Genomic DNA, 21,256 nt, shown 5'->3' with positions numbered 1-21,256 from the left:
ATTCTTGTGGCCCCTTGGTGGCCCCGTCAGACGTGGTTCGCACCCCTTTGGCAGGCCGCCAGAGGGGAGTATCTCCAGCTCAATCCCTCACCAGATCTCTTGACGCTCCACAACGGCAGAGTCAACCATCCGGACATAGAGACTCTGCGACTCACAGGGTGGAGGATCAGGTCCCACAAGCCCTCTCTTCCCCAGTGAGGGCGATTCTTCAGGCGGCTCAAAAATCCTCAACAAAGAAGGCTTATAAGTATAAGTGGGATAGGTTTAGGAAGTTTGTTGAACCCCAGGGACTGGATCCCATCTCGGCCCCTACGCCGGTGATTCTGGACTTCCTTGTGCACCTCTCAAAAGAAGGCCTCTCCCTTGCTTCTTTGAAATGTTACGTAGCCGCCTTATCATGGTATAGGAAAGGGCCCTTGGGTCATTCTTGCTTCCAGGACCCCCTAGTGAAGCTCTTCCTAAAGGGGTTTCAGAACTTACATCCTCCAGCAACACCACCACCACCTGCTTGGAGCCTGGAGCTGGTGCTCTCCCAGCTTTCAAAGCCTCCCTTCGAGCCATTGGCCTCCTGCGATATCTGCCATCTCTCCTGGAAGGTGGCCTTCCTTGTAGCCATCACATCTGCGAGGCGGGCCAGTGAACTGTGCGCCCTCAGGGCTGATCCGCCATACTTACGTTTCCACGCCGACAAAGTGGTGTTGAGGACGGACGTCACATTTCTACCTAAGGTCGTTTCGAGATTCCACATGTGTCAGGACATTTCATTACCAGCCTTTTTTCAGAACCCCTCTTCAGCACTGGAGGTGGCGCTGCATTCCTTGGACGTCAGGAGGGCACTGGCGTTTTATATTCAAAGGACATCGGAATTTAGAAAGTCACCTCGTCTTTTTCTCAAGTATCGGCCGGATGCACTGGGCACCCCCGTCTCTTCCCAGCGTTTAGCCTCCTGGATAGTTTCGACGATTCGTCTAGCGTACAGACTTGCGGGCCAAGAACCTCCGCAAAGGGTGACGGCACATTCCACAAGAGCCGTAGCGGCATCCCAAGCCTTTCTCAAAGGGGTCCCCCTTGAGGATATTTGTAAGGCGGCGACGTGGTCATCATCATTCACCTTCGCCTCACACTACAAACTTGACATCATGGCTAAGAAGGACGCGGCGTTTGGGAGAGCGGTTCTCTTCTCGTGCGTGGCATGACCCGCCACCTCCGGTGAGTAGCTTGTTAATCTCCCATATGTGCGATTTCCACAGAAGCACCACGAAGAAGAAAATGTAGTTGCTTACCTGTAACTGTGTTTCTTCGAGTGGTGTTCTGTGGAATTCGCACAACCCGCCCATCCTCCCCGCTGATTTCATGCCACTGGGCTATAGCTGCTTCCTGGCGGCGGGGAACTGCCTAGCCCCGCCCACAGGGCCTTATATACTCTACTGGGGAGAGTGGGCGGGGCTCGCGCCAAAAAGTTTCACTTAGAGCTTCCAGAAGGTTCCGAAATGCTGCGCAGGCGCAGTAGGAAATCCCATATGTGCGAATTCCACAGAACACCACTCGAAGAAACACAGTTACAGGTAAGCAACTACATTTTCTCCCCATTCTGAAAAGTTGGAACTATCTCTCCTTAGGCGTGGCTACTAGCAATAACTTTAGAGTAAAATATAAGTTGGTTCCACAGTCTTGCTCCCATTGTTCTGCTGACTGGAATGTGCTCCTCCCAAAAGACAAACTTTTATGAAATTGAATTTAGCCTTTAGGCTGAAAGAGGTTCCTTCCACCCTTACCTTAAAGGGCCATGTGCTCTATGGGAACTATGGAATAACAATCTGACCGATATTAGATAGAGAACATATCATAGGCTTCAGTGTGAGAAAGTGATGGGGCTAGGGCTAGATCTTGGAATAATGGAACTGTAGAGTTGAAAGAGCCCATAAGGACTTTCCATTTGAAGCATAGCTTTGGATGACTACATATGGCAATACTTCCTAAAAGAAATTATACTCCCAAAATGTAATTTACCCAATCTCTGGAAGCCTCGATCTATGTACACAAACATAGATGCAATGTTAATGTTTATTTTTGTTGCTATGCCTTTGTTTTCAAACTAAGGAACCTGTCACAAGTTATTTAGACATTTGTCATTGCCGCCCTCTGAGGCTGAGAGAGCTTGGTTTTCCCAAGGTCTTCTAGTGGGTTTCATGGCCAAATGATTCGAAACCTGGTCTTCAAAATTGTAGTCTAATGCTCACACCACTATACTATACTGGCTCTTAATTAGGGAGTAGTAAATAAGATGAGCAATCCTGACACGATGAACAAGTTGGACAAGGTAATCACAAGCGATTGTAATATTAGTAGCCCAAGCATGTTTTGGTTACTAAAAGCTTCATCAATGGGAAAAGTTGCATCAATTTCAAAGAAAACCCTCCATAAAAATCTATTGGGAATTGGTACGTGTACATTTTTAAAATCCCCAGAGATTATAACTTCCAAAGCAGAACAGAAGTTTAGACAAATATAATGCCGAAATTAAGTTATTACTTTTTAGAGAAACACATATACGATATACACAAGTACAGATCTGCTTAGTCGAAAACACAGATATAAGCAAAGAAAGACAGAATATTACCCTTTTTCTGCTCAGGTTTTATGATATAGTTTACAACAGACATACTTCCTCAACACAACACCAAAGGATTTTATTTCTCCAGCCATCTTTCACCATCTTCCCAATGTCACTGTTGCTAAAAAAACAAACAAACTTCTAGCTACAGAGAAATTAGAAGATGGAGACTGGAGGCATAAAAAAGCACTGGAACAAAAAGCTGCTTTCTCAGCAACTTTAAAAATTGAATTATGCCTGTATAGATTTCAAATTATAATTATTTGTAAATATCATTTATATTTCACTGATGTTTGCTTATATTTTATATCTTTGGAGTCCCTAACTTTGCATTTGTACATAGTAAAACATAGAGAAAGGTGGAGAGCAGATAAGCCTCACTAGATATCTTAAGCATGTTTTTTTAAGCATCAACATATAAATTTGGCCATCAAAATATAAACTATTTTGAAAAAATGGGTTAGTGAGAGAAAAGCATGTCTGAATGCATTTTGGAAGTAGACTTGATGATTAAAAGCTTACCAAGGTTTTTGTTTACTCATGCCATGCTCACCTAACCTGGTTGCTTAATTTCACATGTGCATGTATTTCATTCTGAATTAAAAATGTGCTGAAAAATGTTCAAGCTGCACATTTTCTAAAAGAAATAATTAACACATTTTGACTTATACAAACTAATTAAACAAGATAAACATTTAAAAAGACAAAGAAGAAAACCCAGAACGTATTGTATATGTTTAACTAAAACTAAGGTACACTATAGGAGCCCCAGTTGCGTAGTGTGTTAAAGCACTGAGCTGCTGAACTTGCGGACCGAAAGGTCGCAGGTTCCAATCCAGGGAGCGGAGTGAGCGCCCACTGTTAGCTCCAGCTTCTGCCAACCTAGCAGTTCAAAAACATGCAAATGTGAGTGGATCTGACAGGGTCTACTCAGAATGGCAGGATTTTGCCCTTCTGCTTTTCTTCCTAAGTTAATTGAATGTATACTACAGTACTTTTGCAATTTGAACTCAATAAATAATAGACTTCACTGTGGTGTCAAACACAACTCCGCACCCGACCCCAAAAGATTTAGTTTTCAAAGGACATTAAACCAGAATGAAATAAAGTGGTGCCCTTCCCTTTTATATGAAGTCTTCGCCACCACCTCCTAACAGACCCCCAGCAGCCAAACCCTTTCAAAGACCATTTTCAATTTTATTTTATTTTTACTAAAAGTTACTTAATATGTGCTGATTCATACCAATGCATACCTAAGTGAGCCTCACCAAACTACCAATCCCAGGATACCACTGCACTGAACCATGGTAATGAAAGTGGTATCAAACTGTGGCCCCCTCCACACAGCTGTATAAAATCCACATAGAATTGGATTATATGGCAGTGTGGACTCGGATAATCCAGTTCAGAATGGGGCTCAATCTTCCCCTCTTCCCCAAGCTAACCCCTCACTAGTCTCCCCAAACTCACCCTCCAGGCACCATAGAAGCCCCGATATCCACCAGAACCTTATTTTTCTTCCAACATATTCGCTTATCCAATGTTCTGCCAGCCCGTTTATGTTGGATAAGTGAGACTCTACTGTACCCAGGGTCTCAGTGGCGGTCGGGTCTCCCTCAATATACATGAATCTACTGTGTATGTTCTGCTTTGAACTGGAATATATGGCAGTGTGGATTCAGATATCCCAGTTCAAAGCAGATATTGTGGGATTTTCTGCCTTGATATGCTGGGTTATATGACTGTAGAAGGGCCCTCAGATAATCCAGTTCAAAGCAGATATTTTGGATTGTCTGCCTTGATATTCTGGGTTAGATGGTTGTGTGGAAAGGCCCTGAATCCACACTGAATCCAGTTCAATATGGATTTTATACAGCTGTGTGGAAGATGCCTTACTTGGGGCCCTTCCACAAAGCCATATAACTCAAGAGTATCAAGGCAGAAAATCCCACTGGGTTATCTGAGTCCACACTGCCACATTTTTTTTGCACAGGTGTTTTTTTCATATGCCTGCCTTCCCTATAATTTCTTAATAGCCCCATCGTTTAGTCCTGGTGCTCGCTATGTATTTTATGAATGTTATTTTATTGTTATTGTTGTAATAATATATGTTGTTCTATTGTTTCATCTGTTGATCGAGCTTGATCCCCATGTGAATGACTCCGAGTCCTCTCGGGGAGATGGAAGCCAGTTATATGTAAAGTTTATTATTATTATTATTTTATTGACAGAAAGACGTAGTATGACACAGCAAACGAGATCTATATACTGGATTTCGTATCACAAAATCACAAGTCGAACACTTCCCAAGTGTTTAGGACTGTGTGATGATCATAATTTTGACAATGTTTATTGTTTCCAAATACTGGCTGAGATCTTTTGGCATGGCACCCAGTGTGCCAATCACCACCGGGACCACCTGTACTGGTTTCTGCCAGAGCCTTTGCAGTTCGATCTTGAGGTCCTGATAGCGGCTGAGTTTTTCCTGTTGCTTTCTATCAATTCAACTGTAACCTGGTATGGTGACATCAGTAATCCAAACTTTTTTCTTCTCCACAACCGTGAGGTCTGGTGTGTTGTTTTCCAAAACTTTGTCAGTCTGGATTTGGAAATCCCACTGTATTTTTGCGTGTTCATTTTCCATTACCTTTGCAGGTTTGTGATCCCACCAGTTCTTTACTTCTGGGGGGTGGTACTTGTGGCATAAGTTCCCAAGAATCATTTGGGCCACATAGTTGTGCCTCTGCTTGTAGTCTGTGAAATTTTCCTACAGCAGCTGAAGTTATGATCAATAGTTTCATCAGCTTCCTTGCATAGTCTGCATTTTGGGTCACTGGCTGATTTTTCAATCTTGGCCTTGATTGCATTTGTTCTGATGGCTTGCTCCTGGGCTGCAAGAATCAGGCCTTCTGTCTCCTTCTTCAGTGTCGTCTTTATTATTATTATTATTATTATTATTATTATTATTATTATTATTATATTCAATCTCAAAGCAGATAATGTGGGATTTTATTCAGCTGTGTGGAAGGGGCCCCAAACTCTAGTACTCCCAAGAACTGTCTTAGGGCCCTTCCACACATCCATATAACCCAGAATATCAAGACAGAAAATCCCACAATATCTATTTTGCACTGGGTTATCTGAGTCCTGCTGCTGCTGCTCAGTCGTTTAGTCGTCTCTGACTCTTCGTGACTTCATGGACCAGTCCACGCCAGAGCTCCCTGTCGGCCGTCACCACCCCAAGTTCCTTCAAGGTCAACCCAGTCATTTCAAGGATCCATCTTGCCCTTGGTCGGCCTCTCTTCCTTTTTCCTTCCATTTCCCCCAGCAACATGATCTTTTCCAAACTTTCCTGTCTTCTCATGATGTGGCCAAAATATTTCAACTTTGCCTCTAATATCCTTCCCTCCAGTGAGCAGCCGGGCATTATTTCCTGGAGGATGGACTGGTTGGATCTTCTTGCGGTCCAAGGCACTCTCAGGATTTTCCTCCAGCACCAGAGTTCAAAAGTGTCTATCTTCCTTCGCTCAGCCTTCCTTATGGTCCAGCTCTCGCATCCATAGATTACTATGGGGAATACCATTGCTTTGACTATACGGACCTTCTGAGTCCACACAGCCATATATTCCAGTTCAAAGCAGATGTGGGATTTTATTCAGCTATGTAGAAGGGGACGTGGCCTTCAAATAATCACAGCTATCATGAGCTGAAATAGTGGATTTTTTTAGAGACAGCCTGTATTTTTCTGCTGAGGAAAGGGCGTACGGAAAAATCACTTTTAGGCGGGAATTTTAATGGGCTTTTAGGGAGTAAAACAATGAATTGTGAGGCAACTTGAAAGTGATGAGCAGGACCAGGCTTGCATTGGGAGAGTCACTTTGGCCATAAACTCCTCCTTCTTCCCCTCCTCCTCTTTCTCGCCCCTCCCTTCCTCAGCCGCGAGCGCGAAACCGCCCCAACCTCAAAAAACTGTGATTAGCATGCGCCGCCCCGCGCGCCCTAAACCGTTCACTCCTTCAGCCTTCAAGCTGCCCGCGCCAGCCAATCGCCGCGCGAAGACGTCACCGCTCTGCATTCCGATTCCTCCCCTTGCCAAGGGGGGCCAATCCGGTTTCGCCTTCTCTCCGGCTGGCCAATGGCGCGGCGGCGCCGGCTTTCTTCCCGCCCTTCCCCCCTTGCTGCCTCTCGCGCTCCTGCCTGAGGAGCAGTTATGCGCCGTTGTTGGTTGACCTAGTCAGTCGATTGAGGACCGAAGAGTCAAACGGAGGCTGGCTTGGCTTCTTCCTCCCGCGTTTCCGAAGCTCTCTCCTCAGCGATGCCCGGGGCGGTTCTGCTGGTGGTGGCCACCGGGGCCGCCCTCATCGTCGCCTTCCTGCTGCTCTTCTGCATCGTTGCGCCTCTGACCAGCCCCAAGCCCCTGGCGCTGTCCGGCGCGCACGTCATGGTGAGGTTATGAGGCTGGGCCAGGGGAAGCCGAGCCTACCCTTTCCTGAAAGCCTTTCCTGCATTTCCTTTAATTTTGTTTTGCTCCTGCACCTTTTCAAAGGGAAGGCTGGGCTTGTGCTGGGAAAATGCACGAATAAACCGGGCGGGTTTGTGGTTGAGCCCTCGAAAAGGTGAAAAAAAGAAATGTTCTGATGTGTTAGGAGAGACTTGGGCCCCTTCCACACAGCTGTTTAACGTCCCCATTGAACTGGATGATATTGCAGTGGGGACTCATATAACCCAATTCAAAGCAGATATTGTAGATTATCTGCCTTGATATTCTGTCTTATATGGCAGTGTGGACGAGCCCTAATTCATGCACTCTATTTCCCTTTCACCTTCTGGGTTTTGTTTCTAACGTTTCCTGAGATAATAGAGAACTGAAATACAGTTTCCTAACAGAAGTATGTTTGGGATTTGGGGACACTGGCATTTGCATTTGCCAGTGTCTCCATTTGCATTATGAATCATGAGATGTCTTGGACATGGGACCCAAGTCTAAACAGGAAATTCATTTTTGCTTCATATTATTATTAATCTCATACTCATAGCCTGAGGGGAAAATTGCGTGCACAGTGTTTTAAATCATGACTCAAGTCAAACCTATGAGCACGTGTCAGTATTCAGAATGACCGAAATATTTGTTTTAATCTTTAATATAATAATAACAAAACTATGCAACACTAATTTTGTTCCTTGGTTATGAATGCCATTTCCTAATTGGTTTTATTATAATATGGAATTATTTTCAGGCTGTGTGTATATGAAACCCCAAAATATCTCATTGTGTACTTATAGATAAATATATGCATTGTGTGTATCTATAGATAAATAATCTGTAATCCAATCCAATAACAACAACAACAAAACTATGTAACACAGTATTTGGTTCTTGGGTTATAAATGTCATTTCCTAACTGGCTCTATCTTAAAAACATAGAAAACATTTATTAAATTGCAAAAACTTTGTTTTTGCAGGACATCCAGCTGCACATTTTGCTCTAGTTTTTCAGTGAATATCTCAGTCTCAACCAATTCAACCTAGTTTGTAGCAACCACAAAAACACAATTTCTGAAGGAATATTGTGTACAGTGTTCTAAATCATGATTCCAGTAAAATGTATCTGCACATGTCAATATTCAGAATGACCCAAATCTTTTTATTCTAATCTTTAATTCAATAATAACAATAAAACTATGTGACACAGTTTTTGTTCCTGGGTTATAAATGTCATTTTCTAATTGGTTTTATTCTAACAACATGGAATTACCTTCAGCCAATGTGTATATGAAGCATATATTTGTCTATAGGTACACAATGAGATATCTTACAAGTAAGACCCATGTCTACAGATGCAATTAATATATGCTTCATATACACATAGGCTGAAGATAATTCCATGTTGTTATAATAAAACCAATTATAAACTTACATTTATAACTCAGGAACAAAAACAGTGTTATATAGTTTAGTTGTTGTTAATGTTGTTGGATTAAAATTATTTATGTTTTTGTATAGGTACACAATGCATATATTTATAGATACACAATACTTATATTTATCTACATATACACATAAGCTGAAGGTAATTTATACACAATATGTTTAATACTTTTGTGCTTGAAGCAAACTCTGTGTACACTGAACCAGCAGAAAGCATGGGTGACACTCTCTCAGCCACCTGTGTGGACAGTGTTGGATTTTGGATAAGGGATGTTACACCCTAATTAGACCTTTTGTTTTCTCCCAGAAATAAAAATTAGGCTGCAGATCTCCACCCATGCAAAGGGCTTTTCTGTTCCCTTCAGGTTTCGTTGAAGGATTCAAGGTGTTTGCTCAAGGATTCCCCTCAGCTTTAAAAGTGACCCCCCCCCCCCCCCCCGGACTCTTGCATATGCTTAGTTATGGTTTGCTCTTAATGGGACAGAAATATGTAGGTGAATGCAAACTCTACCATCGACAGTCAATGATGATGTGGGGTTTGCAGGGAAAATAGAATGGGGCAGTTTTCCAGTTCTTTGAATAATTTTGTTTGATTTAGCATGTTCCAGTATATGGAAACTATTTAAAAAATATTTCTAATAATGAAAAAACATATTTATTTAGATTACATTTTTCCCCTTTGAGCAAAATCCAAAGTGGCTCACAATCTTAAAATTAAAACAATTTAAATCCTATGAACTATTAAAATAGAATTAAATATACAACTACTAAAATGTGTTTTAAAAGACTAACATGAACTCAAAGAGAAATGAGCCAATTGCAATTGTGTGTTGGGCAGCCACTGGAGACTAGAATTTGAATCTCCACTTAATCATTGTGCCACCTTGCTCAAGTCACACTCTCTGAGCCTTAGAGGGAAGCAAAGTCAACCCCCCCTCTGAGGAAATCATGCCAAGGAAATTCTATGATAAGTTAACAATAGTTTTACCATAAGTCAAAAGTGGCTTGAAGGCACACATCATCCCAAAGAGATATGAACTTCATACATCACACATCAAGTGTTTAACTTTGTTTTGCTCAAAAAAAGTATAATACCTTCAACTCGGTCATTTTATTTATTACTTATCACTTCCATTTCAAGCTTAGAACAAACTCGCTCAGAACAGCTAATTGAGTATTCCATTTCACTAAAGGACTGGTGTGAGTGCAGTCCAGACCCATTCCAAAACTGACATTATTGTACACAGAAAAATTGTACACATTTTTCTGTGTACAATAATGTCAGTTTTGGAATGGGTCTGGACTGCACTCACACCAGTCCTTTAGTGAAATGGAATAAGAGAGTTTCTCAATGTTTGTCCCCTTAAAAATAACTTGCAGAAGTTCCCATCCTATATCTGGCCCATCTGACACGATTGATTGTGATGCAGTGAGCCAGACTAATAAGGATAAGTGTACTGTAGAGATAGGTAGATATGTTGTGGAAAGTTTCCATGGAAAAATATAGCATCAGTTATATGTGTTTCCCCACTGTTAGACTAGTTGCAGCAGAATGCCCAAAAGATATTTTGTACTACAGTTAGAGCAACTTCAAATGCATAAACATTGCCTGTTGTCAGTGTCTGAAGGCTATCACTGTATATATTTTTTAATTTTATTCTAGCAGTATAACACCTCATTATTATACAATTTATAAAATTAGTATCAAACATTCCAATACACTTCATCTAAAACTACAACATCACTCACCCACTTTCCCTCTAAAACTCTATAATAAAAGAGGGTAGCCAACTAAGATTGACTTCTCATCTCCTTTCTTAGACATATAATGAAAACACTGTCATCCTGCTAATGTCCTGTTTCTGATTACACATCTTGCTACTACAAAAACAGAAGTTTTATGTCTTTAAAACTTCTCTATTTCTTCCTATAGTCTCATTATATGCACTTAATCTTCAAATCCTGGAAGCATTTTAACACTTTGTTTTCTTTTTATAAAGGGTTGAAATTATTCCCATTGTTTTAGCAAAACTATCTATTGACTTCACTTTGATTAGACAAGGTAACTTACCTATTTCTTCTAGTTCCAGTGTTGTTATTTTGCAAGATGAGTGCTGTGGCAATATGATCTTTTAAAAAGAATGTTACAGAAATGTTAGTGGGCACAAAGCTTATTTTTAAAAATCCAACAAATATAGGCAAGTGTTCTAATTCTATACTTACCATACAAAATACTTAGTGGCCAGGCTTTCCATGTTACTGTAATTCTGAGTATTCTCAGTATTTTAACATTCTTAAAAGTACCCTTGCTTCTTGATGTAAGCTACATTAATTCTATCGATTTCTAAACAAAGAATACAAGGAGCTTTGACATTACAGGATGGAAAATTCCAAATCTGAATTTAGCATTATTTATGTTTAATGACTTTATCTTTTACTGGCCCTGTAGAAACCTGGTACATGGAAGGGTTATCCCATTGTATTGAGAATTAAAATACTTTATTGGTCCAATTATTATTAAGGCCACAACAGCTGAACATTTTCTCTGATGCTTGACGAGGGGAGCTAAAACGTTCGGATCTCAAGAATTTGGTTGTAGAAACAAGTTCCATATTTTAGATTTCAAAACAGCAAGTTGCTTCTAATAGTACCTGTTTTAAATATTAACAACTGTATATCTAAGAGCTGACCTGTCTGACCTGTAATGTGTCAAATCTTAATTCATACAATATAGTCTACCAGGAAGTGCATACTGAGGAAATGAGAAGTGCTTTGAACACTTCAGATATGTTGCGTTGATCATAAATATTGCTGTTACATTTTTGGATGACATGTAGTGGCTTTGATTTGGAACTTGAAATAAACCTTCTGTTGAATATAATAAAAATGCTTCATCATTAAGAAATATAGTTAGGTGTTTCTTTATATTTCAAGCTAATTGTTACTTATTTTTGTTTTGAACATAACAAATATGACTCACCAGAAACTGTATTTGTGGTTTTTCTGCTGCTATTAATCCTGCTGCATCACACTTTTAACTCCTTATGGGTTCAACATTTCAGAAATTTTATAACTATATGACAAATATGTTAAGAGTAACAGCAGAACTCTCTATGTATTTTGTCTTTGAAATGGAGATATTCTTATTCCTTCTCTTGTTGCAAGAGTCTCTGTACACATTCAGGTTAGGTTCTCGAGGAAAGACTTCAATCATATAGGGTGCATATCTGTATTGTGTTGCATATCTAATCTTTTCAATACATCACATCATTCTTTCAAAATTGCTATAGTGCATCATATTCCTAAGATATACAGAAGACTGTTTCTTTTCATTGCATTATATCTATATATATAAAAGAGTGATGGCATCACGGCAATCCACAAAACAACAAAAGTACAGGCCCCCCAACCTCGAAATTTGACAACACAACCCATCACCCACGCCTCAGGGTTGATACAACAAAAACAAAAGAAAAATAAAGTCCTAATTAGAGGGAGAGAAATAATTGTTTTTATCCAATTGCTGCCAGTTTAGAGGGCTAATCTGTGCCCACTTGGTTGCCTAGCAACCAATTCAGCCAAAGGACAGCCAGGGTTCAGTTAGGGGACAGGCAAATTTAGGCCTCACTTAGGCTTCTTCCACAGATTATCTAATTTGCACTGGATTATATGGCAGTGTAGACACAAGGCCCTTCCACACAGCTATATAACCCATTTATAATCTTATATTATCTGCTTTCAACTGGATTATCTTGACTCCACACTGCCAGATAATCCACTTCAGTGTGCATTTTATCCATCTGTGAAGAAGGGGCCTCATATAATCCAGTTCTAAACAGATAATTTAAGATTATCAATATACAGTAGAGTCTCACTTATCCAACATAAACAGGCTGGCAGGATAAGTGAATATGTTGGATAATAAGAAGGGATTCAGGAAAAGCCGATTAAACATTAAATTAGCTAATCGTTATACAAATTAAGCACCAAAACATCATATTATACAACAAATTTGACAGAAAAGGTAGTTCCACGCGCAGTAATGCTATGTAGTAATTACAGTAGAGTCTCACTTATCCAACACTCGCTTATCCAATGTTCTGGATTATCCAACGCATTTTTGTAGTCAATGTTTTCAATATATCGTGATATTTTGGTGCTAAATTCATAAATACAGTAATTACTACATAGCATTACTGCATATTGAACTACTTTTTCTGTCAAATTTGTTGTATAACATGATGTTTTGGTGCTTAATTTGTAAAATCATGACCTAATTTGATATTTAATAGGCTTTTCCTCAATGCCTCCTTATTATCCAACATATTCGCTTATCCAACATTCTGCCAGCCCGTTTATGTTGGATAAGTGAGACTATACTGTACTGTATTTACAAATTTACCACTAAAATATCACAATAAATTTAAAACACTGACTACAAAAACATTGATTATGAAAAGGCAGACTGCGTTGGATAATCCAGAACATTGTATAAGTGAATGTTGGATAAGTGAGATTCTACTTTAATATGAAATAATTACTGGGATAGAATAATGCAGAACAATATAATCTCTAAAACCAGGACAGTAAATAAACAGGGGAATTCCACACAGGAAACAATCAGGGCCAGCTAACACCTCCCAACAAAGTATTCCCATCATCAAAGTCTGGCAAATCCCCTGTTTTCTCAGGGCCACAGACAGTAGAAGCACATAAAATATCGCAAACAACACCACTCTGAAAACAGGGGAATTCCAGACAGGAAACAATCAGGGCCAGCTAACACCTCCCAACAAAGTATTCCCATCATCAAAGTCTGGAAAATCCTCTGTTTTCTCAGGGCCACAGACAGTAGAAGCACATAAAATATCGCAAACAACACCACTCTGAAAACAAGGGAATTCCAGACAGGAAACAATCAGGGCCAGCTAACACCTCCCAACAAAAAATTCACTCAGGGAGGAAACAGCCAGGCTTTAAAGCTGCAAGGCCATTACATCCTAATCATTTTCCTAATTGCAGCATTCATACTTGCGTCCAACAGGAAAAAAAAACATTCAGAAATATTGTATATTCACAACCTTTAGGAAATAATATCTCCTGATGCCGCAGTGTGTTAAAGCGCTGAGCTGCTGAACTTCTGGACCGAAAGGCCACAGGTTTGAATTGGGGGAGCGGAGAGAGCCCCCACTGTTAGCTCCAGCTTCTGCCAACTCAGAAGTTCAAAAACATGCAAATGTGAGTGCATCAATAGGTACTGCTCCGGCGGGAAGGTAACGCCTCTCCATGCAGTCATCCCACATGACCTTGGAGGAGTCTACGGACAACACCGGCTCTTCGGCTTAGAAATGGAGATGAGCCCCAACCCCCAGAGTAAGACACGACTGGACTTAATGTCTGGGGAAAACCTTTACCCTTCACCTTAACTACCACCAATTCCTCAATACTTTATTTCCCAGACCACCAGACTTCGCCACAGCAACGCGTGGCCGGGCACAGCTAGTTGTTCTATAAAAATGTAACATAATAATAAAGCAGATTCTTTGTTTTACACATTTATATCCTCCCAAAAGCATTTTCCAAATCAATTAAATATAAGAAAAAGTGACTATCTTGTAAACCTAATAAGGTTTTTTCAAATGGCAGATTGGCTTATGTAGACATCATCATCATCATCATTATTACCATCATCATCATCATCATCATCTTTAATGCAGAGACTGGCTTGAATGCTCCATATTGCTTCATATTTGGAGATCTATTGTCTCTTTCAATTAATTCATCCCATGTTTCAAATGTAATACTTTTGAGTTCTGATTCAAGCATCAAATTTTTAAAAGCTTATGAGACAGCTGGTGGACTGGTTTTGCAATTGTAGAAGAAATTGGATCTTCAGCAGGCTGCCTTTTTTCTAAATAATTGTCATATGCTTTAGTACAAACAAGTAGTACAAGAGATTGCAAGTATTACAATAATTTTTAAAAATGTATTGTTAACATTTTCCAGTGACGGTAAAGTGTTTGAGGCTTGAAAAACATTACAGTATTGCAATGTCTTATATTTTCTTTTTCACACAAATACTTTGTGTGATAGTTCCTAATGTCTGGTTTTGTTTTTTCAAAGACACTTAACTAGCTAGGAGCTAAATGATATTGCATGCTTGTAAGTATACAGTACTTAATTGCACTATAGTAGCAAGATGTCTAATCATGTACGTAACACATTTTTGTCGTTAAATTTAAGGGAGAGAGATGTGAGACAGCTTTGGTTGTGTTCTAAACTATGGAATATGGTTATTTACAGTTGGTAGATATCTGTATATCAGGTGTACAATTGGCCCTTGGTATAGAAGGGGAAACATAAGTTATAAATGTGTTGTCAGCCATTTTCATTATGATTCATGGTGAAAGAATTTCACAACACCATTGGTTTCATCTTCAATAAATGAATTTCTAATATGTTTGTAATAATACAAGTTGGCAAAACCAAACACTTGTTACTTTTCAGGAACTTGTAGCTCAATTTGTAACAAAAACGTTAAAAACAAAAAGGGAATTCAGTTTTTAATGACGGTCTAACTGAGCTGTGCTTTTAATATACAAAACATGTTAATTTTATGCCAAAGTATATTGTATGATAGAATAATATATATAGCATTTTATGTTCTAAAGCAACAAAGTGTTTTTCAATTTATAACTTATGCTAGTACCATTTTTATTCCTGAAAATATTTTATCAATGGTGGCAGAGAAAACAGTTGGCTTCAACATTTCTAGAAATTGAACCCTATACAGTGTTCCCTCACTTATTGCGGGGGTTACATTCTAGGACCACCCGCAATAAGTGAAAATCCGCAAAGTGGGGACACTGTTTTTATTCTATGTGTGGAGGAGAGCAAACCACAAGCCACTTACTACAATGCAGTCTGTACTTTATTTTAGCAGTTACAATATACAGTACACCGGCAGAGAAGAAGAATGGAAGCTAAATAACCCTTTTTTATTTCCAACACTTCCCTCCCCTCCCCTTCTCCCTTTATTCCCCCCCCCCCCTTCCGAAACCCTTTGCACACCGCAAAAACCCACGAAACAGCAAAAATATCGGAATAAATGTGTACCTTAATATTAATTGAAAACCTGCAAAACAGCGAGGGAGCGAAAAGTGAACCGCAAAGTAGTGAGGGAACACTGTATATGGGAAAAGATTGTGCATGTGAACCTGTCCTTAATTTGATCAGTCTGACTATTAAAAGATGTATTTTGACAATAAAATCAGCTTTATACATCTAATTGGCATGCTCTTTTCTTTTCTTATAAGGTAACTGGAGGTTCCAGTGGCATTGGAAAAAGCATTGCAATTGAATGTTTTAAACAAGGGGCATTTATAACATTAATTGCAAGAAATGAGGTATTTTTTTCTTTTATTTAACAATTGTGATTGTGATGTGCTTGATTTTTCTGCAATTATAAAGAATTTTATTTTATTATATACCCTTTCCCCCCGAAAATAAGACAGGGCCTTTTAGTAATTTTTTGCTCTAAAAGATGTGTTAGGGCTTATTTTCAGGGGATGTCTTGTTTTTCCATGAACAATAATCTTCAATTACAGTAGAGTCTCGCTTATCCAACCTCCACTTATCCAAAATTCTTTATTATCCAACACAGTCAGCCTTTTCGTATTCAATGCCTTTGTAGTCAATGTTTTCAATATACTGCGATGTTTTGGTGCTAAATTCGTAAATACAGTAATTACTACATTACTTTACCGTGTATTGAACTGCTTTTTCTGTTTTGTTGTAAAACATGTTTTGGTACTTAATTTGTAAAACCATAATGTAATTTGATGTTTAATAGGCTTTTCCTTAGTCCCTCCTTATTATCCAACATTCTGCCTGCCCGTTTATGTTGACTGAGACTCTACTTTATTCTTGAATTTAAAAATCAGTAGTTATTCAAATATAGTCATGTCATTGTGTTTTTTGTTTATCTGTTTACATACTGTACCATAGTAAATGGTAAATAAACCCTTTACCAAGTAAAGCAGATACCCCCAAAAGAATTCCACTCAAAATACCCCAAGCAACCCAAAACAATTAGAGTTGGCAAGTTCCAGGCTCTCGCACACAGATTGGGTTGTCCTCCTGAGGTCACTCTACTCCCAAGCCCATATTAGAGCGTTGTGTATGTGTCCGGTTACCGGGGGAGCTGACCCCTACTCTTGGCTGAAGTGGAACGTGTAAGAGAGCAGCTGGAATGCTAAGGGACCTGACAGCATACAATGTACCTGTTACAGAAGTGACATCAGAGGGACTACCCTATCTGTGTGAATAATTAGTTCCTTTACCTAAGTCTGTTCTCTTCCAGTAAAAAAGTCCATCAGTATTTCATTGAATTTGATAAAAATTTTGTTCAAATTTGGAGTACTCCATTCACTTTGATAAAGGGGCTTGCAGAATAACATTTATTTTCATTGTTAACAATCACTTACATATTGTATCAAAGCAAAGAAAAATATTTTTAGTTTTAGCATTTCCTTGTATTACAATGCTGGAAATGATGAATTTCCTTATCTTCCTATAGAGAGGTGCATGAACTTTCTCTGCCTGTGTTGCCTTTACATTTTAAACGTGAGGCAGTCTTATAACTGCCTTGAGTCCTAACTTTGAGGGTGAGATGTAAACCAGTAACTTTAAAAGTTGTTTATTTTGGCTTTATGTGCTCAAAACTTTCCTCAGACTACTATGAGAATGTCAATTAAAGCTCATGATGTGGAACTTAGAAACATTGCAGTCATCCCACAGCTAGGATAGAGAACAATTCTTTTGAGACACATTATTGTCCAGACTCTCAGATCATTGTATAACACATAAATATATCCCAGTGAGCAGACTGGATTCCTGATAATTAGTTTGGTTTTGAAACTATTTTATTTTAATTTGATAATTTCTATCACAGCTTTCTAGAATAAAAGCAAACTTAAGCAGCTGACAAAATATAGGACTGAAGCTAAAAACAAACCAAATAAAACAAGCAAGACTTCATGTCAAGAGTCAGACGCCAATTAGCGAACAAAAATAGAGTTTATTCAGCAGATAAGCCAAAAAGTAATGTTAACACAGAAAAAACCTTGAAACACTTCACTATCAGTGCTTCAAGAGCAGTTCAAACAAAAATATAATTCAGCAACACAAGCAGGTAAAAACAAAGCTAAACAAACTTAGTGCAAACTGCACTTTCTGAGTCCAAGCCCTGCCAGCCGGCTCTGTAGTTTTCAAAGGAACAGTTCCCAAAAGAAAACACCAAATTGGTCAGGAAACAAACAAACAAACTAAGAATGCAGTAGACTGCTTCCACAATGTGGATAAAGCCGAAGGCTCCAAAAGGATGGTGAAAAGACGTCGTCCGGGATTCCAAGGTCAGGTCAGGAGATAACAGCGGTGTCCAAAGAGCAAGCCAGGAGTCAAAAGCCGATAGTAGTCATCAATCACAGGGCGAAGGCAGTAGCAAGGTCAAATTCCGATCCAAGGTCTGAAGAGGGTGCAGTCATCCAAAACAGGTCCACGATAAGACACAGCGAGAGCCAAGCTAGGTGATAACAGCAGATTCAAATCATAGTCCAAGTCCAGTCTTCATGGAAACACAGAGATCCCAATGGCGCCTCAGCAACACCTTGCCACACGCAAGGTGCAGTGGCCAAACATTCCCATTTTATTCCCCTTCCTCCTGGGTGACCAAACACTCACACCCAAACACCAGGTGTCCCAAATCTACTCAGAGTCTGAGCTCCACACAGCTAGAGCTCATGGATCTGGAGTACATAGCAATTCGCCGGAGTCCCAATCATCCTGCCCACACTTAGCCCCATGAACACTTAAAGAACCATCCTCCCTTCTCCAAGCATCCCAATTGGGATCAGCTCCTGCAGAAACCCCAGGTTCAGAAGTATCCATAGTCCCCAAATCCCCAGACATCTCCGGTGGCTGTGCCCATTCATTGCCCGCTTCCCCAGCCACCACCTGTTCCTCAGCATCCATCTCCCCATCTGAATCTTCCTCAGAAGATCCCCCATATAGCTCTCTAAGTCGCTTCCTGCGCAACTCCTCCAGTGAACCCTCATCACGAGGGTTTTTTCTTCCTCTTCGAATTCCATCCCCATCAACCATAATCCCCGAAGGCGCAGTCACAACACTTCATCTAAAAATGAGATTAAAATTCAACCAAACCTGGCCATCAGAATAAAAAATCATGTCATAAAGAATATGGTTTTCAATTGAGTGTGATGATGTTACAGTTGTGTATGGTACAGATCACAACAAGGAAACAGACTTACTCAAATTGTGCTCTTCAATTCTAGAGTCGACTATTGGAGGCAAAAAAAGAAATTGAGAAGTTCTCAGTTAACGATAAACAGGTAAGACTGCTCACATCTATCACTACCAGGTCTGCCATAGTCAAAATTATGGTTTTTTACATTCAGATAGTACAGCTGTGTTTGAATTAATGTGACTATGACATTGAAAACAGAAGAAATGTTATGTCATTTTATAACATCTAGTGTTCCAATCAACTAAATGATATCTTACATGATATAATTTCATGAGTAATATGAAGCTCCTCCATTAAAAAAATTGTTGGCCAAAAATGCCAAATCACTTAGTTGTCTTCCTGATACTGATTAGATCCCCATATACTAAGTTTCACAAAGACTAATGATGTCCTCTGTCATTCATGCACAATAAATGTGTTAGTGCTTAGGACATTAGCCATAGCACAAAAGGCAGTGAAACACCTGTATTTATTTTAGACTAGCTTGGGTAACTGGCATTTCCTGAGTTATTTGAAAAGGTCAGTTTTCTTAATTGTACAAAATGCATAAGGTTGTGGGTGAACTATAACTCACATCATGCCAGGTTAACCCCGAGAAACTCCATCAGTACTTTAAGTTTGTTATGTTGGGAAAGTTTGCTTTAGATGCATCATGGGTGCATTCAGTGTGCTCTCTGGCTGTAAGATAAACTATAACTCCCACTATGGTGAGTCAATCCCCTCAAACGCCTTCAGTAGGTTGATTTAGTCAGGGGTTCTATGTGCTAGGTTTGGTCCAGGTTCATCATCAGTGGAGGCCACAGTTTCTCTGGGTGTGGGTGAACTACAACTCTCAGAAAGAAAGGTCAGTTTTCCCCAAACCGCTCCAGTAATTACATTTTGGTATATTGGGTATGTGTGCCTAGTTTGGTCCAATCTGTCGGTGTTTGGGTTCACAGTTCTCTCTGGATGTAGGTGAACTACAGCTCCCACAAATCAAGGTAAATTTTCCCCAAAGACCTCCAGTATTTTTTTGCTGGTCATGAGAGCTCTGTGTGCCAAGTTTGGTCAAATTCCATCTTTGGTGGAGTTCGGAGTGCTCCTTGATTACAGGTGAACTATAAATCCCAGTACCTACAACTCCCAAATGTCCAGGCCAATTCCCCTCAAAACCCACCAGTATTCAAATTTGGGCATATCGGGTATGCGTGCCATTTTGGTCCAGATCCAACATTGTTTGGATTCATAGTGTATTCTGGATGTAGGTGAACCACAACTCCTATCAATCCCTCCAAAGACCTCCAGGTTTTTTTTTGTTGGTCACAGGGGTTCTGTATGCCAAATTAGTTCTAGGTCCATTGTTGGTGGAGTTCAGAGTACTCTTAGAGTGCAGATGAACTATACATCCCAGTACCTACAACTCCTGTAAATCATGTTGAATTATCTCCAAAAATCTCCAGTATGTTCAGGTGCTGATCAATTCCTCTGTTTGCTGTGTACCATAGAAAAGAGTAGAAAGGGGTTATGGGAGAGGCAGTGGGCGTGGCCATGGAAATTCCACACCAATGGAGAGAGTAAGAAACACTGGGATATCTGGTGGAGGATATACAGAAAATCTAGGATGAAATTGTCCCTGTATGAAAGCCTTCACTTGGGTAGTGGGCAGTATGGTGTTTGTGGAAGACATTGGCAGGGCTCTTGTACATGTTAACGGCACTCTCTATGACCCGCAATGTCATTGGAGGAAAGGCCATTGGTGTCTCCTGAGCAGTGGGAGCTATAACTATTTGTGGAATTGGGAGCCTTTCTGTGGAAGTGGACACCCCAGCCAAATACACACATACATATTTTCACTTTTATTATGTGTATAGATGGCTAACCCATAGTGCCATATTGGGCTGTAGCAGAAATTTTAGCTTACTAACATGAGTCTGTAGGTAACTCCCCTGAAACTTGGCATAAAATGAAAGTGCTTCATATGTAGTTGACAAGTCATCAATTTGTTATGTGTTTGATTAGTGAAGTATAGTTGAAAACAATGAAATGTTTTATTGGAACGGGATAGTTGGTCTCATAAACTTGTATTGTGAACAGACTCTTTATTGGTTAATATGCTAAGTCAGTGTCTGCAGTTTGAAACACCTAGTAGAGCAATCTGAATTTGTGCCAAAATGAATGGGTTTTAGCAAGTGTAATCATGCTACAGTTTGCAGATTTAAAGGAGCACTGTATCTACGAGATGGTCCCGCCATCTTCTGTGCAATTGTTGACTTTCCTCATATTAAAAGCTTTTATTAATGAAGGAAGATTGGAGAAAGAAAAGGAAACAATACAATAAGAGAGGAATAATGAGAAAAAAAACACAAAGAAGAAAGGAGAGAGATAGGAAGTGAAAGAACAGGGGCCAAGG

At 39.8% G+C, this 21,256-nt stretch overlaps 2 protein-coding genes across 2 annotated transcripts in view; one reads left to right on the top strand and one right to left on the bottom strand.

Annotated features, from left to right (window-relative positions):
• Positions 1–21,256, bottom strand: part of LOC100559144 (serpin B12) — a 502,967-nt gene that overhangs the window by 104,868 nt on the left and 376,843 nt on the right. The window lies entirely within an intron of this gene.
• kdsr (3-ketodihydrosphingosine reductase) overlaps positions 6,782–21,256 on the top strand; it is a 29,288-nt gene continuing 14,813 nt past the window's right edge. Inside the window, exons 1-3 of the mRNA XM_003224390.4 lie at positions 6,782–7,058; positions 15,860–15,949; positions 18,896–18,952. Coding sequence (XP_003224438.2) covers positions 6,930–7,058; positions 15,860–15,949; positions 18,896–18,952 — 276 coding nt within the window. The 5' untranslated portion in view covers positions 6,782–6,929. The remainder of the gene's footprint in view (positions 7,059–15,859; positions 15,950–18,895; positions 18,953–21,256) is intronic.

The sequence above is a fragment of the Anolis carolinensis genome, chromosome 4 (genome assembly GCF_035594765.1).
Source record: "Anolis carolinensis isolate JA03-04 chromosome 4, rAnoCar3.1.pri, whole genome shotgun sequence".
NCBI lineage: Eukaryota > Metazoa > Chordata > Lepidosauria > Squamata > Dactyloidae > Anolis > Anolis carolinensis.
Note: the sequence above shows the minus strand (reverse complement) of the source record. Positions and strands in the feature narration are given on the sequence as shown.